General features: G+C 35.3%; 1 protein-coding gene across 9 annotated transcripts in view; it reads right to left on the bottom strand.

The window, feature by feature from the left end:
* RTTN (rotatin) overlaps positions 1-23,371 on the bottom strand; it is a 184,001-nt gene that overhangs the window by 128,645 nt on the left and 31,985 nt on the right. For 7 of the 9 annotated variants that reach the window (XR_012513060.1, XR_012513061.1, XM_074383250.1 and 4 more), the window contains 10 exons: positions 18,346-18,558; positions 16,380-16,492; positions 15,834-15,960; positions 11,316-11,441; positions 10,678-10,797; positions 9,612-9,751; positions 6,355-6,526; positions 3,410-3,509; positions 1,233-1,321; positions 737-854 (listed from right to left, as the gene is read on the bottom strand). Coding sequence is in view for 7 of the 9 variants with exons in the window: in XM_074383250.1 (XP_074239351.1) it covers positions 737-854; positions 1,233-1,321; positions 3,410-3,509; positions 6,355-6,526; positions 9,612-9,751; positions 10,678-10,797; positions 11,316-11,441; positions 15,834-15,960; positions 16,380-16,492; positions 18,346-18,558 (1,318 nt within the window). In the remaining 2 variants the exon portion in view is untranslated. Of the gene's footprint in view, positions 1-736; positions 855-1,232; positions 1,322-3,409; positions 3,510-6,354; positions 6,527-9,611; positions 9,752-10,677; positions 10,798-11,315; positions 11,442-15,833; positions 15,961-16,379; positions 16,493-18,345; positions 18,559-23,371 lie in introns of those variants that run through there. The other 2 variants (XM_074383251.1, XM_074383257.1) reach the window with 2 other exon arrangements.

Genomic DNA, 23,371 nt, shown 5'->3' with positions numbered 1-23,371 from the left:
TATGCCTGATAACAGACAAGATGAAGCACATTCAGATACTTGGTCAACATGACTCTTGTAGAATACTAAAATAAGCAGTGGTCTAAACCTCTAAGAAAGAAAATAGTACAAAATATTACCAAGGGTCTCCATTGAGAAGAAAAAAAAAAAAAAACAGAGAAGAAAAGCAGGACAAAAATATATGAAGTGTGTTCATCTAACGCCTTACTACATTAGAATCAAATTAAAATGGGTTTTTAAAACCCACACTTTATAGAATGTAATAAATTTAGGCTCAGAGTCATTTAGGATGGTCTAGTGTCCACCCACACAAGTTGAGTCTATACTCTTAATGCCTGTCAAATGAAATAATCACACAAAATGTACAAGATCCAAAGGTACAATCAAAACAAGAAAGATGAAAGAGATATTAGAAAGAAGACAGTAATAACAGCAGCTGCAACTGTCTCTCTTTATAGGTAATAGTTTACTATCTGAGCACCAGATGACATCTACATCAAGGTGCAAAGAACAATCAGAGGTTTGAGCTTTTCTCAGCTCTAGGGTCCACTCAGTAACAGGATTATAAAACAATTTCCACAAAAATATTAAACGTTTTTCATTGTGATTAGTTTTTAGTAGTGTGTTCACTAATAAATGCTGTTGTTCTATTAGTAAATGCAAATGTGACTTACAATTAAAGAAGGAACACTTAAAACTGAAGAATAATCTTATTAGCAGATTTTCTTTTATTTACCTCTGAATAACAGCGTCAAAACAGAAGACTGTTGTGAGAGGGAAACACGCATGACGGGATCGCCACATAAAAGCTTCCTCAAGAGTGTCAGGCATGGCTGTACCAAACATTCCACAACCTGGTCCAGGAGGGAAAACACAGCTATTTTATTTTAGCAAATTATCAGGTGAGATCAAACATAACTGTATTATCTTACTCTAAATTTTATGCTTTTTCATCAAAATTATGTGAAACTAAAATGTATGTAAATACTGAGAATTACTTTCCACTGAAAGTAAGTTTTGTGTATACTTCTGCTTACCTATCTTATGGAAATTTTAAGATTCGTTTTCCTTTATAGAGACTCCACTTTTAGAATTTTAAACAATGAATGAGATACGAGGTGTTACTTAGGATTTAAAATCCAAGTACTCATCCAAATTCTGCTCAGTTCAATTTCAGATCAGATTAATAAAAACAACCGGTAAAACAATGCCTAGAAGCACATCAGCCTTACCTTGCCTTCTTGACCCACACATTCATTTAAATACTCAATTATTTTGTCAGTTAAGTGTAACTTTTTCACCACAGCATGCATTTTAATATCTGCAGAGCAAAAAAAAAAAAAAGTTACTAAAAGTTAAAAAAAAACTTTGAAGTTTTAAAAACATATTTTAAAGTACACAGAACTGATATCCACACAACTTTCAGACTATTAAAAATAGGTAGACCTGAGGCTGACATTAGAGAATGAAACTTTTTACTTTATATACATATGTCCAATTTAAAAATGTTTAAGTAAAAAGCATATTTTAACTTCTGTAATATAAAAAACAAAAGTATAAAAAAAGAATTACGTGAACCAGTTCTGACTCCGAAAACTACTAGAATTTTAGGTGTACAAATGAATCCTTATATTTAAACGTGGCAAACTGTCTTCTTTATATTATGTCATTGACTCTTCCAAATTTATCACCTTCAAATGTTTATAATCCTCCACAAGCTCATGTGTAAAATATGACTTGCAACATGAACATTTTTCTATCAATAAAAAATTTCTAACCTTAAACTATTAATGGCAAATATAAAAGAAACAACATTATAATATACTCCATATATTTCTAGAGAACATGAGCTTCTTTTTAATAAACATATATTCACATATTACATTTGTAATAAAAACATTTTTGTATACACACACACAAATTTTATATGCATGCACACAGGCACACACAAAAGTTACCAAAGCCAAAACTGTAATTGCTTATATATTCAATTTAACAACTTGCAGACAAATTTTAAGTATTTAACAACTTGCAGACAAATTTTATCCTATATTCTCACTGGGAAACAAACACACACACACACACACACACACACACACACAGAGAGATAGTGAAGTGGTAGCTATCACTGTAACAATCTTTAGTTGCTACTTTAAAAAAATTTTTTTTCCATTGCCCCCCAATACAGTGCATACAAAAACTATACAGTATATTTTTGAATGTTAACAATATTGAAGGAATACTCTTTAACAGAGTTTTTCTTGATCTTTTTTTAACCAGGGCTTTCCACACTTTCTGGTCTTATTTTCTGTAGTCTGTGTTACTATTGTTAAAACTACAAATACGTGGAAAATGCTTTTTCAAATTACTCTCTCATCCCAGTTTCCACTAATATCAAGACAAGAAGTGCTAAACACAAAAATCTTTTTATATAAACTCAAAGTTATCACTTGTCATAAATACTAAAGTACATGTATCACATATGGGGAAAAATTTAAAACTAACCCAAGGAACAAAAGCCTATGGAATAACACTACAAACAAAGCTAACCATGTTTTATACTGGTTGTTTTTAAAAATAAACTTTTTAAGGAAAGGTATAGCTACAGTGTACTATTTTTATTTTACCTGCCAAAAAGGTATTATTTGATTAATTCCCCTAAGCAAGATGGTACAAATTGAAAATATGATGCATGCACTCGGTAAATTGAGAAAGGAACATGCACTTCACTTTCAGAAGCCTATCAATATTTTAAAAAGAAGATCATTCTTTCAAAGGGCATTTTATTGGTCAAATAGTAACAAGGGGTTAGCAAACTTTTTCTATAAAGAACCAGGTAATAAGTATGTTGTCAGGCTTTGCTAGACATGTATGGTCTCTCGCATATTCTTTGGTTTTGGTTTGGTTTTGTTAACAACTCTAAAGATGCAAAAACCATTCTGGAGGGCTGTTTTAAAAAAAAAAAAAAAAAAAGCAGCTTGCCGGGCGCGGTGGCTCAAGCCTGTAATCCCAGCACTTTGGGAGGCCGAGGCGGGTGGATCACGAGGTCGAGAGTTCGAGACCATCCTGGTCGACATGGTGAAACCCCGTCTCTACTAAAAATACAAAAAATCAGCTGGGCATGGTGGCGTGTGCCTGTAATCCCAGCTACTCAGGAGGCTGAGGCAGGAGAATTGCCTGAACCCAGGAGGCGGAGGTTGCGGTGAGCCGAGATCGCGCCATTGCACTCCAGCCTGGGTAACAAGAGCGAAACTCCGTCTCAAAAAAAAAAAAGAAAAAGAAAAAAAAGCCAGAGGCTGGATTGTCTTCTGGCCCATAAACCATAGTTGCCAACCCCTGCCAGTACCATACAGCAATTGAAAATTCTATTATCACCAGTACAGCAATTATTTTCCTTAGAAAACATTACCTTGCATAATCACAGCTAACTGTTCAGCAGCTGACTTTCTCAAAACAAGATCAACATCATCTGAGATGAAGATTTCATATACTTTTTCAACAGTCTCCAACTACAAACCAAAAAACAAAAAAACAAAAAAACCAAAATTTATCTGTTTCCACTTCTCCAATAAAATTTTATAGTTTGTTCCCTATGAACAAAAGCCAAAAAAAGTCAACTTATTTATATAACCAACATATTTACACGTAAATTCGCACGATGTTGGGTTGAGTAGTAGTTCTATATTTAGGTCTTCAAGGAATTGCCACACTGCTTTCCACAATGGTTGAACTAATTTACACTCTCATCAACAGTGTATAAGTATTCCCTTTTCTCCACAACTTCACCAGTGGCTGTTATTTTTAAATTTTTTTAGTGATAGCCATTCTCACAGGTATGAGATGGTCCCTCACAGTGGTTCTGATTGCATTTCTCTAATGAGTGATATTGAGCTTTTTATCAGATGCCTTTTGGCCACATATATGTCTTCTTTTGAAAATGTCTGTTCTGTCCTTTGTCCACTTTTTAATGGGGTTGTTCATTTTTTTCTAATAAATTTGTTTCAGTTCCTTACAGAAGTTGGATACCCAAAGAAATACAAATCATTCTACCATAAAGACACATGATGCAAATGTTGACTGCAGTACTATTCACAAGCAAAGACATGGAATCAACCTAAATGCCCATCATTGGCAGATTAGATAAAGAAAATGTGGTACATACACACCATCGAGTCCTATGCAGCCTTAAAAAAGAACAAGATCATGTCCTTTGTGGGAACATGGATGAAGGAAGCTGAAGGCCATTATCCTTAGCAAAACAATGCAGGAACATAACAGGTAGAAGCTAATGATGAAAACACAGGGACACAAACAGGGGAACAACTGGGGCCTCCCTGAAGGTGGGGGCCAGAAGGAGGGAGAGGATCAGAAAAATAACTATTGGGTACTAGGCTTAGTACCAGGGTGATGAAATAATCTGTACAACAAACCTCATGACACGAGTTTATCTATATAACAAACCTGCACATGTACCCCTTAACCTAAAATAAAAGTTTAAAATAAATACATAAATAAATAAAATTTGCAAGAATTATACAGTAGGTCAAGAAGGAACTTAAGCTCTAAAACAAAGAGTCATCATGTCAAGTAAGTTTTTGTGTTGTTTGGTTTTGTTTTTTGAGACAGGGTCTCACTCTGGTTGCCTAGGCTGGAGTGAAGTGGTGCAATCTCAGCTCACTGCAGCCTCGACTTCCTGGGCTCAGGTGATTCTCCTACCTCAGCCTCCCAAGTTGCTGGGACTACAGGCTTGCACCACCGAGCCCAGCTAATTTTTTGTATTTTTAGTAGAGACAGAGTTTCACCATATTGCCTAGGCTGGTCTCGAATCCCTGGGCTCAAATGATCCACCTATCTCAGCCTCCCAAAGTGCTGAGATTATAGGCACTAGCCACTGCACCCAGCCCCTCTCTTCTTAATATACATCTTTGCTAGGAAGTCATTCATAACCCATTAATCCATTAGCAACCTTACAAAGGTAACAGAAAACATCCATGTTCCCTAACATCTTTACAGGTAGTACCAGGCTAATCTGAGAAGAGTGACCCAGACCTAAGACTCAAGATTTCCCTGTTGCTCCCGGAAGCCACCAGCTGGTATGGACCCTTCCATTCTTTCTCTTAGAAGACTCTAGAGCAGACTTGTTGTCCAGAAGCCCTTCAAAGCTTCCCCGCCCCCCCCAGACAAGTTCCTGTCACTTCAGGCTAGGACAGAGTCTGAGGTGGCAAAGCCAGCATCAGGAAAAAGGGACAAGAAAATAACAAAGATGAAGCTCCTTTCTCCTACTCACTGCTATCTTCCAGCCCTAACATGGACTCACGGAAGACATGTCAGAATGCTCCCTCCCTGCCTTTCTCCATACATGAGGACGCAGGAGTGAATACCAATGGCTTACTACTCAGGGAAGTTCCAAGCAGACCTGGTATGTGGCTGGTGGAAGACTCTCCAATCCTCCTGCCAGCACTGTCACACAGCCCTGAACATTCAGTTTAGAAGAACATAATGTGTTTCCCCATTAAAAAACAAACAAACAAAAAAACCCAAAAAACAAAACAAAAAAACGACCATATTACATGTGGCTCTATCATACTTCTATGGGCCTTAGAGAGTTAGTCTAAAACAAAACAGAGAGATTGCAAAGTTCAAGTGAAATGAGAAGGTATAAAACACAGGAATGAATCCATGAGAATAGCGGACAGCTTTCTTTGTAGAATTCTGCATCAGTCTAGCATGCTATAGGTACAGTCCCAGCTAATCCAGGGACATGTATTTACAGCCGCTGCCCTTTGCTCTCATTACCGCCTGAGCTCCACCTCTGGTCAGATCAGCCAAGGCACTGGATTCTCATAGGAGTGCAAACCCTATTGAGAATTAGGTGTGAGGGATCTAAGTTGTCTGCTCCTTATGAGAATATAACTAATGTCTGATGATCTGTCGCTTTCTCCCATCACCCCCACATGGGACTGTCTAATTGCAGGAAAACAAGCTTTCACTGATTCTACGTTATGGTGAGCTGCACTATTTCATTATATATTACAATGTAATAATAATACAAATAAAGTGCACAATACATATAATGCACTTGAATCATCCCAAAACAATACTCCTGCCCCAATCCATGGAAACACTGTCTTCCGTGAAACTGGTCCCTGTGCCAACAAGGTTGGGGACCACTGCAATAATTCAATGTATCCAGAAGCTGGATGAAGCCAGAACACAATTTCAAACCAGCCCTGAATCCCTATACTTCTCTCCCACCCCAGGACATACACAAACTAAAGAATGTCATATAAAATATATCATATAAAAAAATGTATCAAATTACTACATAGTAATAAACTCAAAAGTTTTCATTACCTTAATAACCAGCTCTCTTCTGTCATCCAGTTTGAGTTCAATAGGCTTCTTCACAATGAATAAATTAGTAACTCTGGAGAGAACTCTGGCATCTATTAGAGGGCGCTTTGTATCAGCCCCTTCTTCACTGGTAAGATGGAATGCTAAAAGTTTTAATGCTAGTGCACGGACCCTAAGAACACAAAGTACTTAAGTGAAACTTTTGTGATAAACAAATGTCCATTTTAAAAGGGCTTATCATTACAAATAATTATATATCAACAAAGTACAATAAGTAGTCACAATTATACTGCCATTACTAGTAATGATAATTTACTTTTTCTACAAAAAATCTTTGATATGTAACCATAATGATTTATTCAATATAATAGTTATAAACATCAGAAGCAAAAAATAGTAACTACAAATGAGACAGACTCACTGAGATTAAATATCAGTAAACTTCAATAAGTATATCTGTGAATTAAATCTATAATTCCTGTCTTCAAATCTAGTGATCTATTCTCAACCACAAAAAGTATCACAGGCCCCTGACCAGAGACCAAACACTCAGATGAACCCACAGGAGTAATATGCTCACAACTCAAGTGTGACAACACTACAGTGTAGGAAAACCTTCTTACATTCCTGTCAAATGTGAAAATATAAATACTTTTTTTAATCTGGAAGGGATTAGGAATACGGACAGCTGAGTGGAGAGGTGGGAGATCTTTCAAGAAAAGATTAAATACTGTATGCCACTAAACAATGAAACAGAGAAACAGAGAAACCGTCAAGTGCGCAAAGATCACTGAGGTGGCAGATACTGAGACAACCATGTATCTTTTCCTCCTCTGGTGAGTTCTTGAACTACCTGGAAACTGGACAAATTTTAAGCAATACAAGTTGCCAGGTTTTAAGAACTACCTATAAGACAGCAATTAAAACATGCACCCTTAGGGTGGCCCTCCTACCATAGACTAGAGCAGGTTGCCTTCTGTATGTGGGCCTGCCACCCTGAGCCCCTGCACCATAACTTTTATCTCACTTTATGACAATTAATACTAAACAATAATTGATAATAAGAGCATATTCCCGGTTACGTGCTAAATGCTGAAAGGGCAGGGCCCCTGTCTGTGTTGTGTGCTGCTCCATTCCCACAGCTCACAGGTATATAGAAGACACCCAATAAATACTTCCTCAATCTAACACCAAGTAGGCATCTACTGCAATATCGTTAATTGATATCATCTCCAGAGGACTAATAAATCAGGTAAACTTTCCCCCTCTCCATTTGTCAGTTACCTCAAGAGAGCTTAGAAAGGCTAAACACCTATCTAATAGTTTTCTATTGTTCCTTACATTCTAAGACAACGATATCTAAATCAATATCTGAGGCTGTCAGTTGAAAGACAGGTATAACCCCTAGTAAAGGTGGCTAGTGATAAGATATGTAAAGCATGTATTTATGCCTCTTGTTCTCTGGTATATATATATTTAGGGTCTCTTTGGGTTTAGCACAGGATGCCAGAATCTGGTTATTCCTATACATGTATGTAATTCTTTTAATATTTTTTGAGTATAGTCATGCACTGCCTAACAATGTTATAGTCAACAGTGGATCACATATACAATGGTGGTCTCACAGAATTATATTACTGTATTTTTCTAAACCTTTTCTAGGTTTAGATACACAAATACCACTGTGTTACAACTGCCTACAGTACTCAATACAGTAACATGCTATATAGGTTTGCAGCCTAGAAGCAACAGGCTATATGACATGACCTAAGTATAAACATACTAAGTTATTATCACTTAGGTTTGTGTAAGATACATTCTATGATGTTCACACAAGGACAAAAATCACCTAACACCGCATTTCTCAGGATGCACCCATGTCATCAAGCAACACATGACTGTGTCTTTATGTTTAAGGTACCCTATGAAGTTCTGAGTATATAAAGATTAGCCAATGAACAGGGTTCCTGCCTACATGGAGTTTATGTATGTGTTGGTGGGATGGGGTAGAATTAAAAAATAAGAAAAACAAACATGTCATTTAAACTGTTTTAAGTTCAGTATAGCACAGAATTATCTTAAAGTCTGGCCTTGCCTTACCCTATGCTCCTGGAGATGGCTTGCCCTAAAATTCTTTATTAAACTGAGGACCTTGGGCCCCCAACAGCAAACAAGAAATGACCCCTATTGTGTTGAATCTTCAAATTTGGGGGTTTGCTCAAGTAAAGAGTACCACACTAGCACATTAATTAACAAGGAACAGCTCCTCTACACGTGTAGAAGACAACCCCTGAGAATACAAGCACATTAACTCCCTCCGCCTACTTCTTCCTGTATCACCCATAACATCACTCTCTACACTACACTATCTTAAAGACTCTATAGTTTTCCTTCTTCCATTCTCTTAATGGTTTAGTTAACTTCCACCTACTTCCTTATTTTTCAGTCCAATAATCTGTCTATAAATAAGCTGCTATATTTTCTTGATGTAAGGTTTGGGAAACACAAATTAGCCATTGTCAAAAGAGTATCTGTCCGTTCTTCCTAGCCTTTTCAACCAACTACGGCTCTTTATCTCTGCTTATCCATCTCGACTCTAAGCACTTTTTCCTTTCAGTAAGGGAAAATCTAACCACTGTTACCTAAAAATAATAATAGAAAACATTCATGTTGCAATGACAGAGAAGGAAGAAAAACAGTATCATTCTTCTTCTTTTCATTAATTAAAACAATGCTTATTATCAATGCTGGTCAAAGAAAGGATACATTTTCAGTTTCCCAAGTAAGAACACACATAAATGAGATTAAAATAGCTGCATAACTCTGGGATATGATACAAGTAGCGTACTACACTTATGAAAAACTTAATATTCAGAACAGATGTTTACAAAAAGATCACTCTGAGAGGTTAACCATTTCTAAAGAGAAGATGGGAATACACTATAATTTTTACCATCTATTTACCTCCATCGCTCTCCAACTTGCCTAGGGTACTACTGAACAGCACTCAGTAGCAGTGCTATAACACAGGCTGCTCTGACAAGGTATAACTCAGCTGTAAAATGGATGAAACATCAGCAAGTACATAAAAGACGTTGTATCTGCTTAGTTTCACGCATTAGTTTCCTCTAGTAATGTAGTATCATCCCCTTAAAAATTATTTAGTTTTGTTTCAAATTAACATAACTATTATACTTTCTTACATGTTTTCAATAATCTTCAAAACAAAAATGTTCAAAAGATTATGTTGTACTCACGATGGCTTTTTCACTAGCAAAAGTCGCAGCATGGACTTTAACCGGGTAGTGCAGGGAAGGATCTCTTCTCCTGTGTCAGAACTTGCTTTGCTTAGAAGGAGAATGCAGTTACCCAAAGGATCTTCTGTGTCGGCATAGCCCTAACAGATTCGTTTTTAAAGAGAAATCATTGTTTAATTTTATACATAACTTTTCAACTTAAAAATAAGAATTGTGTTGTCCTGTCAAGCAATTCATAAATGTCTTTCAATTCAGTTGAATACAATAGTAATTTTTCAAAATAACCTCTATGAGGTAAGGAGCCTAAATAAAGCTGTATTTTAAAAAAAATTAAACATATATACAGGAGAACTTCAGGAAAACATGCCAACCTTCTTGACACTTGCTGATTTTCTGTTTTCTAAGATTCTAATAGTGGCACCTTCCCTCGGTGAAGCACCTCAAGGATCCTCAGCCTGTCCCACCCTAAGAAGATGGAGTGCTATAAATGCTACACCCATGGAATAGGACCCTGTCCATCTCAAGGCACAAGGCCTGGGCTCTCCTAAAAGAAGACCGTGCCTATGATGGCATTCTGAACTCTACCTTTTCATCCAAGAGACAGGGACCTGACTCCTTTAATATCCAGGATTGCTTTAAAAAAAACAAAAAAGGCTGTTTCTAAGAGCATGTTAATTAAAGTATCACTTTAATCTTATACATGCATGGATAGAATTCATGAAGCAAGGTAGTTATGTAAGGTCTGCTTAAAAAGCACGGTTAGCTCTGCCTAAAAGCCTTTATATAAGGTTGAGTTCTATTTTTCATAGTCAATGCTGTGCCTGCACTTCACTTTTTAACCTCCCACCCAGATACATAAAATATATGCAGACAAATTAGCTATCCTTGTTTAACTTTCTGCCAGAAACAAGACAGCCACCCACTTCCTGTTCACTCATCCACAGCACCTTCACAGCTTCTCTTCGTTTCTCTCTCAACATGACAGTTTTGCTGTTTGCATGCGTTTAAATCAATCAGAACTAGCCAAAAATAAATGGTATCATAAAAGGTGAATTTCACAGAATACCTGCAATACTGGAATGACAGGACAGAGAGATTCAATAAATTTGTTCCAGGTCAGTGCTGTCATCATCAATCGTCCCTGAAGCAGGTATAACAGAATGGCCTTGGCAGCAGTGTTCACCTGCTCAACACCAGACCCAATAAACAAGTCAAATGAGATGTCCTGCTAGGTCACCTGACATAACTGTAGCATTTCATAACATCTGAAAAGATGCTAGAATTAACATGTCTTTCTTCAAATGTTCACATTCCCATAGCATCATCTTACATTCTGTTTGCATTTTTTCTTCCTTAATGATTTCTACTTTTTTACCTTTAACGTACATTTGTCCCTTGAGTAAAAATTTCCCAATTGAAATAACCTGCTTGCTATAGCACTCTGTACTGTACAGTTCTCAGCATCTTAGATGAAAAATCTAAGTAAATTGATGTAAATATTTTGAGATCAAGTGTGTCTTGTATTTTTATTCCCACATTTTACATAACGTTTGTTTTTATTTAAATAACACTTCAACCGAATCAATGCACCGAAGACAGGTTTCTTTTTAGTTTCTCACCATGCTATCTAAACTATATTAGAATATCACCTCAATTTACCTTAGTAAATTACAGGAATTTTTTACACTGTTTTTATCATCGTACCTCACTTTTGGGCTCTTGAATGCCAAATACAGAGATTTCATACAGAACTTTCGGATGAAGTAGAAAATGAATTCCATTGCAAAGTGAAGACACAGGTTTAGTAACATTATGAACACCTAAACATTCCTGTAAAATAATATGAAAAAGTATTTTTAAATTAGCAACACTGAGTTTTCCAAAAGATCCATCTTTCTTCTATTTATAATCCAATTTCTATTTTAGTTTTTACTTCATTGAAACCTTTTTTAATAATAGAGAATGAAAAAGAGTCTCCTGTCCAACAGTCTCTTAGTTTGTATGAGATATATATTACTTTCTGCCAAAAAGCATAATAATGATAAATTAAGTAAACAAACGGCTGAGACAACCATAATCTCTCAAAGTTATTCATCGTGATAGTCACAAAGGACATAAACACAATAATAAACTTATCCTAAGGCATTTCCATTTTACTTATAAAGGTTGTGAAAGGAAAATTCAACATGAAAAAGGTTTAAGTTATGGGAGACATAACTTTATACATATATATATATACACACACACACACACACATATATATATATACACATAAAATACATACATACACACACACACACACACACACAGAAACACACACACACACACATATATATATCAAGGATATATATAAAGTTATCATCAATATAGCTATGTACCTAAAATACAACTACTTTGAACCATCACTTAAGAGTAACTATCAGAAATTTTTTTCTCAATATGTGATGGAGAATAATATTTTGTTAGCAGCTATTTAAGGTGGAGTGGGAAGGTACTTGAAATATTAATAGAATTTAAATACAATATAGAAGGTTAAAATATGATCAATAATGAGTTACATGAATACAATTTTTTTCATTCTGCAAATTTCTACTCCTACTACCAACAATTCAAAGGTCAAAATGGTACCTACATACACTCACATAGGTATATGCATACATCATTTTTCTTTCAACTATTAACCTCATGCCACAGCAGCAACTTTGCATTATAAGCTTTTCAAAGATCTAAAGCCTTAGCCTTAAAGTTTAATAATAGCTGTCACTTACTTCCTTAAGATACTTACCTACCAGCTAAACTGTGACCATATCCTTCTGAAATCAAGATTTACTCCCTCAAATTGTCTTACTTTTCTCCAGCACCTTTATTTTTCTTCGCATGATTATTCTAATCACCATATGACACATTCTAATGCGTCTCCGGCCCTGGCTTCCCCCTCTTGGTAACAATTCATTTTTCAGCTCTCCCTCCCAGCACAAGTCCTCCCAAAAGTTCACTGTCCACAGTTGGTACTTCCACATTTGCCAGGCCCTCTTCGACCCACAGCAGCAGGACTTATGTCCCTACCTTTCCACAGGAGCTTCTTGTAGAGGACACCAACGACCCCAGTGATGCCAAATCCAATGTGTTCATCTCTGTTCTCATCTGACTCTTCCTTCTCACCTCTGTCTCCACTACTGGCTCCCTCTGTTCCCAACTTCTAGCTTCTTTAAAACCCTATATCTAACTGGTTAGATCCTAGAAGGCCTTCTCTTCCCTAGTCTCTCAGTAGTTGATCCTATCAGGACTTGTGGCTTAAATATCATCTCTATGCTGATGACTGAAAATTTTACACCTCATCTGGGCTCCACACTCCAAAGGTAGTGTGGTGCAATGCTCAAGAATATGGGCTTTGGAGTGAAATGATCAGGGTTCAAAGCCCAGTTTTACCACTTTTAGTTGAATGACCCTGGACAAATTCAAAGTATCTCTATTTTCAGAAAAAGGTAGTACCTAGCTCACAGAGCTATAGGATTCAATGAGATAATATACTCATAAAAGTACTTGATACAAAGAGTAAATGCTCAATAAATATTAGCTATCATTATCACTGAAATTAATAGCATTATTATATTTAACAGTCTAGTTAACATCTACACTTGATATAAAAAGACATGTCAAACTTAGGTTCAAAACAGAATTCTACCCAATGCACAATCCCATATTTAGGACATCAATCCAACTGCTAAATCCAAATCCTTAAAATTCATCCTTAGGCCGGGCGCGGTGGCTCAAGCCTGTAATCCCAGCACTTTGGGAGGCCGAGGCGGGTGGATCACGAGGTCGAGAGATCGAGACCATCCTGGTCAACATGGTGAAACCCCGTCTCTACTAAAAATACAAAAAATTAGCTGGGCATGGTGGCACGTGCCTGTAATCCCAGCTACTCAGGAGGCTGAGGCAGGAGAATTGCCTGAACCCAGGAGGCGGAGGTTGCGGTGAGCCGAGATCGCGCCATTGCACTCCAGCCTGGGTAACAAGAGCGAAACTCCGTCTCAAAAAAAAAAAAAAAAAAAAAAAAATTCATCCTTGATCACTCTGTATCACCTACTCCCATTATCAGCAAGACCAATTAGCTCCAGGTCCATAATATATCCCAAATTCATTTCCTTCTCTGCATCTACCCTACAGCACCACATCTCATCAGGGCTACTACAATGGAACTGGTCTTCCTGCTTCCATTCTGACCCCCTAAAATCCATTCCCCACGCAATGTGAGAGTGAACTTTTCAGAAAGGTCATCAGATCATGTTAAAATCACTCAAAGTATCTCACTGTACTTACAGTAAAATTCACAGCTTTACAATATTTGGCACCTCGTCTACTTTTCAGACCCAATCTGGTATCATTTTTCTATTATTTCATTATACTGCCCTTCTTTTTGTTCGTGAAACATACAAAGTACATTCTCACCTGAAAAGCAGAGACTTCTCACCTACTGTTTCCTCTGGCTAGAAATTCTCCCTCCCTAGCCAGCCTACATAAATTTAGTCCACGTTACCAGGCATTATCTATTCCTTCGTCCTTTTACTTTCTTTACAACACTATTTTCTTTAAAATCCTATATTCATAGAACGCATATATAGTGTTGTAAAGAAAACTATATGTGTGTATATATATATATATATATATATACACACACACACATATTCCGTATATGTTACAAAGAAAACTATATACATATATATATACTCACACATATATAAATACATACTTTTTATGTATTTAAAGAATATTTTTAAATCATTCCATACTTCTCTCTCTCTCTCTCCTGTTGGAAGGTAAGCTCTCTGATGACAAGGCCCTTTTCTGTACTTTGTATCGCTACAGTCTAGCATATAGTAAAGTGCCCAGGAAATATTGCTAAATGAATGTCAGATGCAAGTAGCATGGAAGTGGTCACCATTTAATCATCCCTAAGTTTAAAAGCTATTTTACGTCTTTATCATACCGTTCTCAAAGTCAAGTCTTAAAATAAAAAGCTAACTTGCCTCTTCAGAAAAAGTAACCTACACATTAGCAGCATGCTCCTACATTTAGGTTAGGTAGAGCTGCAGCAATGCCTTGGAGGTTTACCAGAAGACACTGGAATAATATCATATAACAGACATAGCCAATTAAGGTGAAATGCCATTACAAATCCTCATATCTAAAACAAGGTACTATATCTTTACAACACGGAGGCTAGCTAGAAGAAATCTCATCATTTGGAGCTTTTGACTTAGATTATTATAACTCCCTGAAAATAAATAATTATCCATTTTTTAAAACCACAATGCACTATACAGACAAGTATCTTTTGTGAGAAAAGAAAAATCACAATTATATTTTGCAAGAACAGTGTCAACTAATATAAATTTCCAAATAGTTAACAAGAAGAACATTAAATAAAAGTTCATATTCTTTTATTTTCTCCCTTTTACAACTAGGATAGTAAGGTGAGTTTTAACAAAAATTATCTTTTAAATTTTTGCAACCAAATGTATGACACTTGGTTATAAAGACTATAGTATATTAAAATCTAGAATTTTCAAAGTTACTAACCGCTCAGTGCATTTTTTGAAAAACAAATTCAAGACTGACACATATGTATTTATTTCTGACATACTTTTTTTCCTATCATCCTAGTGATAGGAAAAATTATTTACATAAATGTAAATCTTAATGAAACTTTGAATAAAGCAATTCAATTGCTGGACTTACTAAGTTAAGGAAATTTAATAGTACAAATTTTCCAGAATTGACTAGTAATTATCATCTATTTTTATGGGATATAGTTCTTATATCTCATACAAAAGATCAAGTAATTTAAGTTTGAAGGTATAACAAGAGAGATTACTATTTGTTCTCAAAAACAAAACATACAGGCCAGGCACAGTGGCTCACACTTGTAATCCCTGCACTTTGGGAGGCTGAAGCTGGCAGAATATGAGGTCAGGAGATCGAGACCATCCTGGCTAACATGGTGAAACCCCATCTCTACTAAAAATAGAAAAAATTAGCCAGGTGTGGTGGCACACGCCTATAGTCCCAGCTACTCAGGAGGCTTAGGCAGGAGAATCGCTTGACCCTGGGAGGCAAAGGTTGCAGTGAGCTGAGATTATATCACTGCACTCCAGCCTGGATGACATAATGAGATTCCGTCTCAACAACAAACAAACAAACAAAAAAACAAAACCTCACCTTAGTGATTTCCAGACAGCAGTGGTAAGTTTCAACTTTCACTTGTGGCAACGGGTGAGACAACATATGGAGAAGCACCTTCTGACTTTCTCCTTGTAGTAATGGACTGGCTTGTGCAGATTTCCAGCTGGTAAAAAAGTATAAAAACTAAGACATCCAAGGCAAATAAGTTTTTTAAATCCACATAAGGAAAAGGTACAAAGAATAAAAGTTACAAAACTCTCAATTTAAATTATTAATTAAAACTTTGAAGATAAACAAACAGTATGTGTGAATAGTCTGGATGGATACCAAAAACAAATGTATAAAAATCCAGGGATTACTCATTTTGATTGCAGACACGACATTTTTTAAATTTAATCTTGAATATAACAGTTAAGAATACTAATGCAGCTGTACATATAACCTTTAAGTCAGACATACAAAAGCAACTAAAAAATAATAATAGCAAAGATATAAGGTCAGTTTCACTTTCACTGTTTCTAAGTTTACACACACTCTAAGTGTCCAATAATAATATCATCAAATTAAGAAAGAAAATATTACATCTTTGAACAAACGCTGATGATTTCCTTTATTAGGGGGAAATGCTGATGATAGGAAAAGCTACACAAGGATTGATCCGCCAGCTCCACTAATTCTAAGAGATCCTTCTCTCCCTAAAAAAGAAGCAGAATGGAACAATAAATGTCAAGTTCATGTACAATAAAATTCTCAACAGCTAACTAAGCAGCTTCAAGAAATTAGAACATTCAGAGACCCTAGGATTGTTTACATGTGTTTAAGTCCATTTTCTCACCAAGCAACCTAAAAACGTCAGTCTAGCGGAGAAATGGAAAATTCCCTAGCTAAATGCCACATGAGGCTTTCTATTATTTAACTCTGAGTAGGCTTAAAGGTACAACCAAGTTGCCTGGTTCTGTGACTACTTCTTTTTGGCTCTACCTCCCCTAATAACAGCAGGGCTAATGTATTTTATTATCAACCTGCCTCTTGTAACAGCCTGACAACTAGGAATATACAGGACATTCAATACATGTATGATCAACTGACCATGCAAAATGTCAAAGAGGCTGGACGCAGTGGCTCATACCTGTAACCCCAGCATTTTGGTAGGCTGAGCCAGGAAGATCACTTGAGGTCAGAAATTCACGACCAGCCTGGCCAACATGGTGAAATCCCGTCTCTATTAAAAATACAAAAACTTAGCTGGGTGTGGTGTCACATGCCTATAATCCTAGCTACCCAGGAGGCTGAGGTGGGAGGATTACTTGAACCTGGGAGGCGGAAGTTGCAGTGAGCAGAGATTGCGCTACTACACTCCAGCCTGGGAGACACAGTGAGACTGTGTCTAAAAAATAAATAAAATAAAATAAAAAGGCCATAGAAATAATTCAATGTAAAGACACAATTCAAAATTCTATCACAGAGAAAACAAGAAGCCAGTGGTGTTAACATGTGGCAAAAAGAAAAGAAAAAAATAAACTATAGTAGTAAATAAGAAAAATAATAAATATCAAGTTCCAGGCCAGGCACAGTGGCTAACACTGTAATCATAGCATTTTGGGAGCCCAAGGTGGGAGGACAGCTTGAGGCCAGGAGTTCAAGACCAGCCTGGGCAACATAGTGAGACCTCATCTCTATAAAACAATTTAAAAATTAGCCATGTGTGGTAGCATGTGCCTGTAGTACTAGTTGCTTGGGAGGCTGAGGCAGATGGATTGCTGGAGCCCAAGAGACCAAGGCTGAAGCCTAGGCAGCAAAGGAGGCTGTCAACATATTACAAATTCAAAGATAATAAACAGGTTCAGATAGATTCTACTTTAGCCGTCAAATGAATAAGAATTTTATCCCTAATTCCTCAAGATCTCCAGGATCCATTTTGTTAATTTCAAACAGTAAACAAGTACTGTATCAATGTCTGTCTCTAAGACCCATTAACCCTTTCATTGATAATATACTAATATTAAAATATTATTTTCAAAAGGGATAAATAATAAAAAATAATTATTGCTGTAACACTGCCCAAAAGTCATCCTAATACATTATCAACAATGTAGTTCATGACTATTTAATACTTTTTAAAAATCAGGCTTCATATATACGTAATATGTACCTACAAAATATTAAGGCAAAAATGTGTCTGCAAGTAAGCACTAAAATAGCGCTTATAATTCTGGTTACATCAGCTGTCACTCAGTTCATATCAGTAAGTCACTTCATAGAGGTACTCATTATTAAATATTAAGACATTTGTAATAACCACCACTTTTTTGTAAATCACCGATATTAGGAATATACACCATTAATTAAACTCTTTGTTTTACTTCTATACAAATCATATCCTTACTTTAACCTGTTAACTAACAGGTTATTTATAACTGACCCAACTCAGTAATAATGTATCCCATCTGTAACAATTTAACTATATGTCCATCAATTCAAAAAGTATAGATTAAACTTTCTAAATATGTCAAAGGGATTTAAAAGATATATTAACAAAACTTTTTACCTCCTTCTCAATATCGGACAGGAAGTTACAGGTGCATTCAATTGAATAAACAGCCTCTGAAGTTTGTTTATAAATACTGTAGTTTTCAGAATTCAGCTGCTCCAAATAGGCCACAACAGCTTCATGAATATTTGGATATTCCAAAGAAATAGGCATGTCCAAAGAAAGGAGAAATAACGCCGCTGACATGGGCTCTGGTAAAAACTTGTTTGCCTTGATGAATTTAAAAAAATAAATAAAACTTTGTTAAAAAAAAAAACCTCCTTTTAGAGAAACATGGTGGGCTATAATCTAATCCAACTTCCTTTTTTGGAATTCTTTGTCACAAAACTGAAGCTTTTTCCAAAGAAAATCCCATTTCCCAACACATCATCTACCTCTACCTCTATGTCTTTGTTCAATACAAAATGTCTCAAGTACACATATCAACTCTTTTTTTTTTATTGTTATCCAAGTGAAGACAAGTTTAGACTTCAGGTGATATGTGTGATCTGGAGGTATAAATTTGGAAGGCATCAACAAATAAATGGCATTTAAAGATCACAAATGGGATATTTCATGAAGGTTATAGTCAGTCCTGGGGTTTCACTCCTATAGAGTTAGGAAACTAAGAGCAATTAGCAAAGGTGATTTAGTGAGTTGGGCACTGTGCTAAGATAGTAAATCCTAGTGGAGCTAACTCTAAAGGCAGTGTGTTCTAGTTTAAGAGAGTTTTCTCTAACTCTAGTCAGAAAAACAGCTGCTATGAGAATTAAACGAACATTAAGCAGAGTGTATGGCATATAGCACTCGATAAATATTAATTTCCTTTTCTCGCTTCACTACAAAGGAATTCTAACATTTCACCCTGCATACTCATATTTGCAACTTTTGCTATCTCAACAACTCAAAGCCCCATGCTAATGTCATCAGCTAATCCTTATGTGGCCCAATGGACTAATCACAATTTACACCCGAGATCTAAGGTAGTTCTGCATATATAAAGCATTAGTCATAGGTCATGGGAACTAAAAGTGAAGATGTTTCAGTGCAAATTCATCATCCCTATCAGATAAAAAATAATCAGCAACATCATCTCATGTGCATTTGGAGGAAGAGCTATGAATGTTTCCTCTAAACCTAGCCACTCAGTAGCCATGGTGTAATTCTATGAGTTTGTTAGAAATGCCAGCTCTCAGGTCCTACCCTTCACCTGATGAATCAGAATATGTAAGATGTGATTAACAGTATCTCTAAGTGATCTGTGTGCACATTACCTTTTGAAAAGCACTGCTCTCAGTCACTCAACTGGTTTCACCAGGTGATTCGATTTTTTATACAACCTAAAGACCCTGTGTTACAAATTCTTCCTTACCCACAGTCAGCATCGCTAGCTAAGAAAGAGTAATAGCAGTTCCTAGGATGCTCTGTGCTTCTGCTTCCAGAACAGGGCCAGTACTTTTAGCTCTTACTTCCCATATGTTTTCCCAAGGAAATTACCTTTATCTGTTTTACCAATTTAGTGTACTCAACCACAATATTTTTCACAAGATTGCCAACATAACATTTTAACCTATACATGAGTATTCTCCAAAATCATTTAAAATCAACAAATACCAGTTTCAAAATAGGCCTCAGAGGACGTTTCGTCAAATTTAGGAAATCTCTACATAGATTCATATTTATTTTCAACATCAAAATTACATATTTGGTCAGTGACAACTCTTAAAAAAAAACACTTCATAGGCAAAAAGTTTCACAGTCCAAATTCTACTTCAATTGTTAGTAGGCTAGCAACAGACAGAGGGCAGCATAACCTTACATTATATAAACCAAAGCAGAAATTTAACAGCAATGAAAGAGCATTTTTGTTTAGATCTCATTTTAAAGTACTTAATTAATCAAAACAAATATAATCATCTAAAAACAAATACCTTAATTACAATCTGCCACAATGATCAAAATTATTCTAATAAAATTCCAAGTTACAAAGTACCAAAAATTAGATATTTGTTTTTAAAAACAGAAACAATAAAGCAACCATTTAAAAAAAAAAAGCATGGAGAATTAACTTTACATTATTCTAGCATAAAATAAATTATTGATTTCTATTTTGATTCCTGCCCAAATATGCACGTAGATGAAAAAATACAGCCAAAAATAAACACAATGCAACTGATAAGTTTTCCATCAATCCTTTGACCCATAGATTATCTGCAATACTTAATAACAAGCAATTGTAGCACCACTAATTTTTCAGTTACATAATATTAGGTAAGATACCCATATTTTAAATTCAATTCCTGTCTTAAAAGACTGGAATTCTTCCATTCTTAATGCTCATGCCTTGAAAAATTGTCACTCTTCAAAACAGAAAAGGACTTTAGAAACGTAATGACTAATGAATACAAGTTAAAAATTAAAAGCAACACAATTGATATTTTCCTTAAAGCAAAATATTATACTGAAAATGCAACGTTTTACTCATTTTCCCAGATCAACTGATAATACATTTAGTACATAAGTGATACTTAGAAAATGGAGTTTGGACTAGATGCTCTATAGAATTCTAGGAAACAAAACTGTAAATGTTTAATAACTAAGGGCAACAAAGAGGCCTAGGGAATAGTTTTCTAGTTTTCATAATTTCTCCCATACTTGCATTTTAGTATGCCACTCCTTTCTTTTTGTAATCAAAGTACGCCGCAAAACACTGATGTCTGAATGACCTGAGGTATTTTTACTGCTAACATTCAGAGATAACCTCTTATTTAAAAACACAGTATGAATATTTCAAAGAAATTTACACATATTAAAATCATCTTTAACAGACTTCATACAATGAAATATTTTGTAATAAAAGTTAACTAATGCTATAAGCAACAATAGTTATGGACCTTGAAAAGGAGTGGAGAGAATACATACTTTATAATTTCATTTAAACAACATTCAAAACAGGCCAACTGATCTACAGTGACAGAAGTCAGAAAAAAGTGTGGCTTAGAGAAGGAGGGAGAGGTACAGATGTGAAGGGGCCTTGGAATGCTGGTAACGGTCTATTTTCTATTATGGGCGTGGTCACTTTTTAAAGACAGATATGTTCACTTAGTAGAAAAAGCACTGAATTATGTACTTTTCTGAATGTTTATGAAAGTTAAAAAAAAAAAGCCTTTAGAAAATTAATGTTTTTCTAGTAGCATTTTTCAAATGATTTAAAAATTTAAGTGTTCTGATTAAACTAACAGTGTACAATTTCAAAAACTATGATTAGCTACAAACAGAAAAGATACCACCTTGGACACTTTTGAAAAGTGCTTCTTTTTAATAATTTCCCCACCATATACTCTCACAATTATCTTTTCTGTGTCCTATTCTTTTTATCCATTCTTTAGTAAAAACAGTAACACTTGTAAAATCATTATATTTTTTAATTATGCTTATAATAAAAACATGTTTAAGTATTCAACCTTTGATCTAGTAATGCTATTAGGAATATAAGAATCCAAAACATGAGTAAACGTGTATGTGGCAATTCAGCATAGTGTTATCAAAATATCAAAGAAAGAAAAAAAAAAGAAACCTAAAAGCTTATTTCTGGAATCCTTGTGCAAATCATAGAACATCTTTCTGGTAAAATATTAGTAGCCATTAAAATTTATGAAGTGTTTAATTAGATAAAAAATGTATGTTAGATAATAACAAATGGTAAAAAAAAAAAAAAAATGAATCAATAGGCCAGGTGCAGTGCTCACACCAGTAATCCCAACACTTTGGGAGGCCAAGGTGGGAAGATCACCTGAGGTAAGGAGTTCAAGATCAGCTTGGCCAACATGGTGAAATCCGATCTCTACTAAAAGAACACAAAAATTAGCTGGGTGTGGTGGCTCACACCTGCAATCCCAGCTGCTTGGGAGGCTGAGGAAGGAAAATCACTTGAACCTGGAATGTAGAGGTTGCAGTGAGCCAAGAAAGTGCCACTGCACTCCAGCCTGGGCGACAAAGCAAGACTCTGTCTCAAAAACGAAAACAAAAACAAAACAAACAAACAAACAAACAAAAGAATAAAAAACTTTTATGGATGTTCTCAATTTGACTTAAAGCAAAAAAGAAAAAAGCCTCAAAATTAACTTAAAATTATGAATGCACTTTTATTGTTTGTACATTAAACTGTTTTTTAAATTAACATCTTATTTTCTGAATAAAGTTTAAAATAAAGCTTAAGAAAAGAAAGGGCCAGGCAACATAGAAAAGTAGGAAAAAGAAAAGTACTAGAATAAAGACTACCGCAGAAGATAGTTTATTGTTATCACAAGCAGAAAAGCAGCTTTGTGAAAGACAGCTAAAGCAACATGTTAATTTAAAAAAACAACTTTCAAAAGACATATTAAGGTATGAAATCATATATTACATAACTCAAACTACAAATATGGTTAAGTTTAGACATAAAACAAATTACCAAGTATTAACTAGTTGAATCAAAAAATACTGGAATATTTAATCCTACCAGATGTGTCTTCTGAAAATCTTTTGACAAGTTGCTAAAATAAAAATATTAAGCAATTAAGTTGCTGTCAGAAAGGAAATAGTAGGATACATTCAAGAGAAATGCATGTGACCAAAAAAAAAAAAAAAAAAAAAATCCCGTAACTTACTAAAATACAAAACACACCAGAAAGCACAACAAATACAAAAACATAGGACAGTCCTCAGAAACCAACTTGATTAACACTTAGAAACTAAAGCACTGCTAACACTATTTTGAATTAAAAAAACAAGAAAAAGAAAAGTTTCCATGATATTTACATATGCTAACTAGAAAATAATTTCTGAAGCAGCAATGGAAACTATTGTTAATATTCCATGTGTCAAGGAACCTGGGAAATAGTGAATAAGTAAAGACCTAACACCATAAAAACTCTAGAAGAAAACCTAGGCAATACCATTCAGGACATAAGCATGGACAAGGACTTCATGACTAAAACACCAAAAGCAATGGCAACAAATGCTAAAATTGACAAATGGGATCTAATTAAACTAAAGAGCTTCT

The sequence above is a fragment of the Saimiri boliviensis genome, chromosome 13 (genome assembly GCF_048565385.1).
Source record: "Saimiri boliviensis isolate mSaiBol1 chromosome 13, mSaiBol1.pri, whole genome shotgun sequence".
NCBI classification, from domain to species: Eukaryota; Metazoa; Chordata; class Mammalia; order Primates; family Cebidae; genus Saimiri; species Saimiri boliviensis.
The sequence above is the reverse complement of the archived record's forward strand: the minus strand, read 5'-3'. Positions and strand labels throughout refer to the sequence as shown.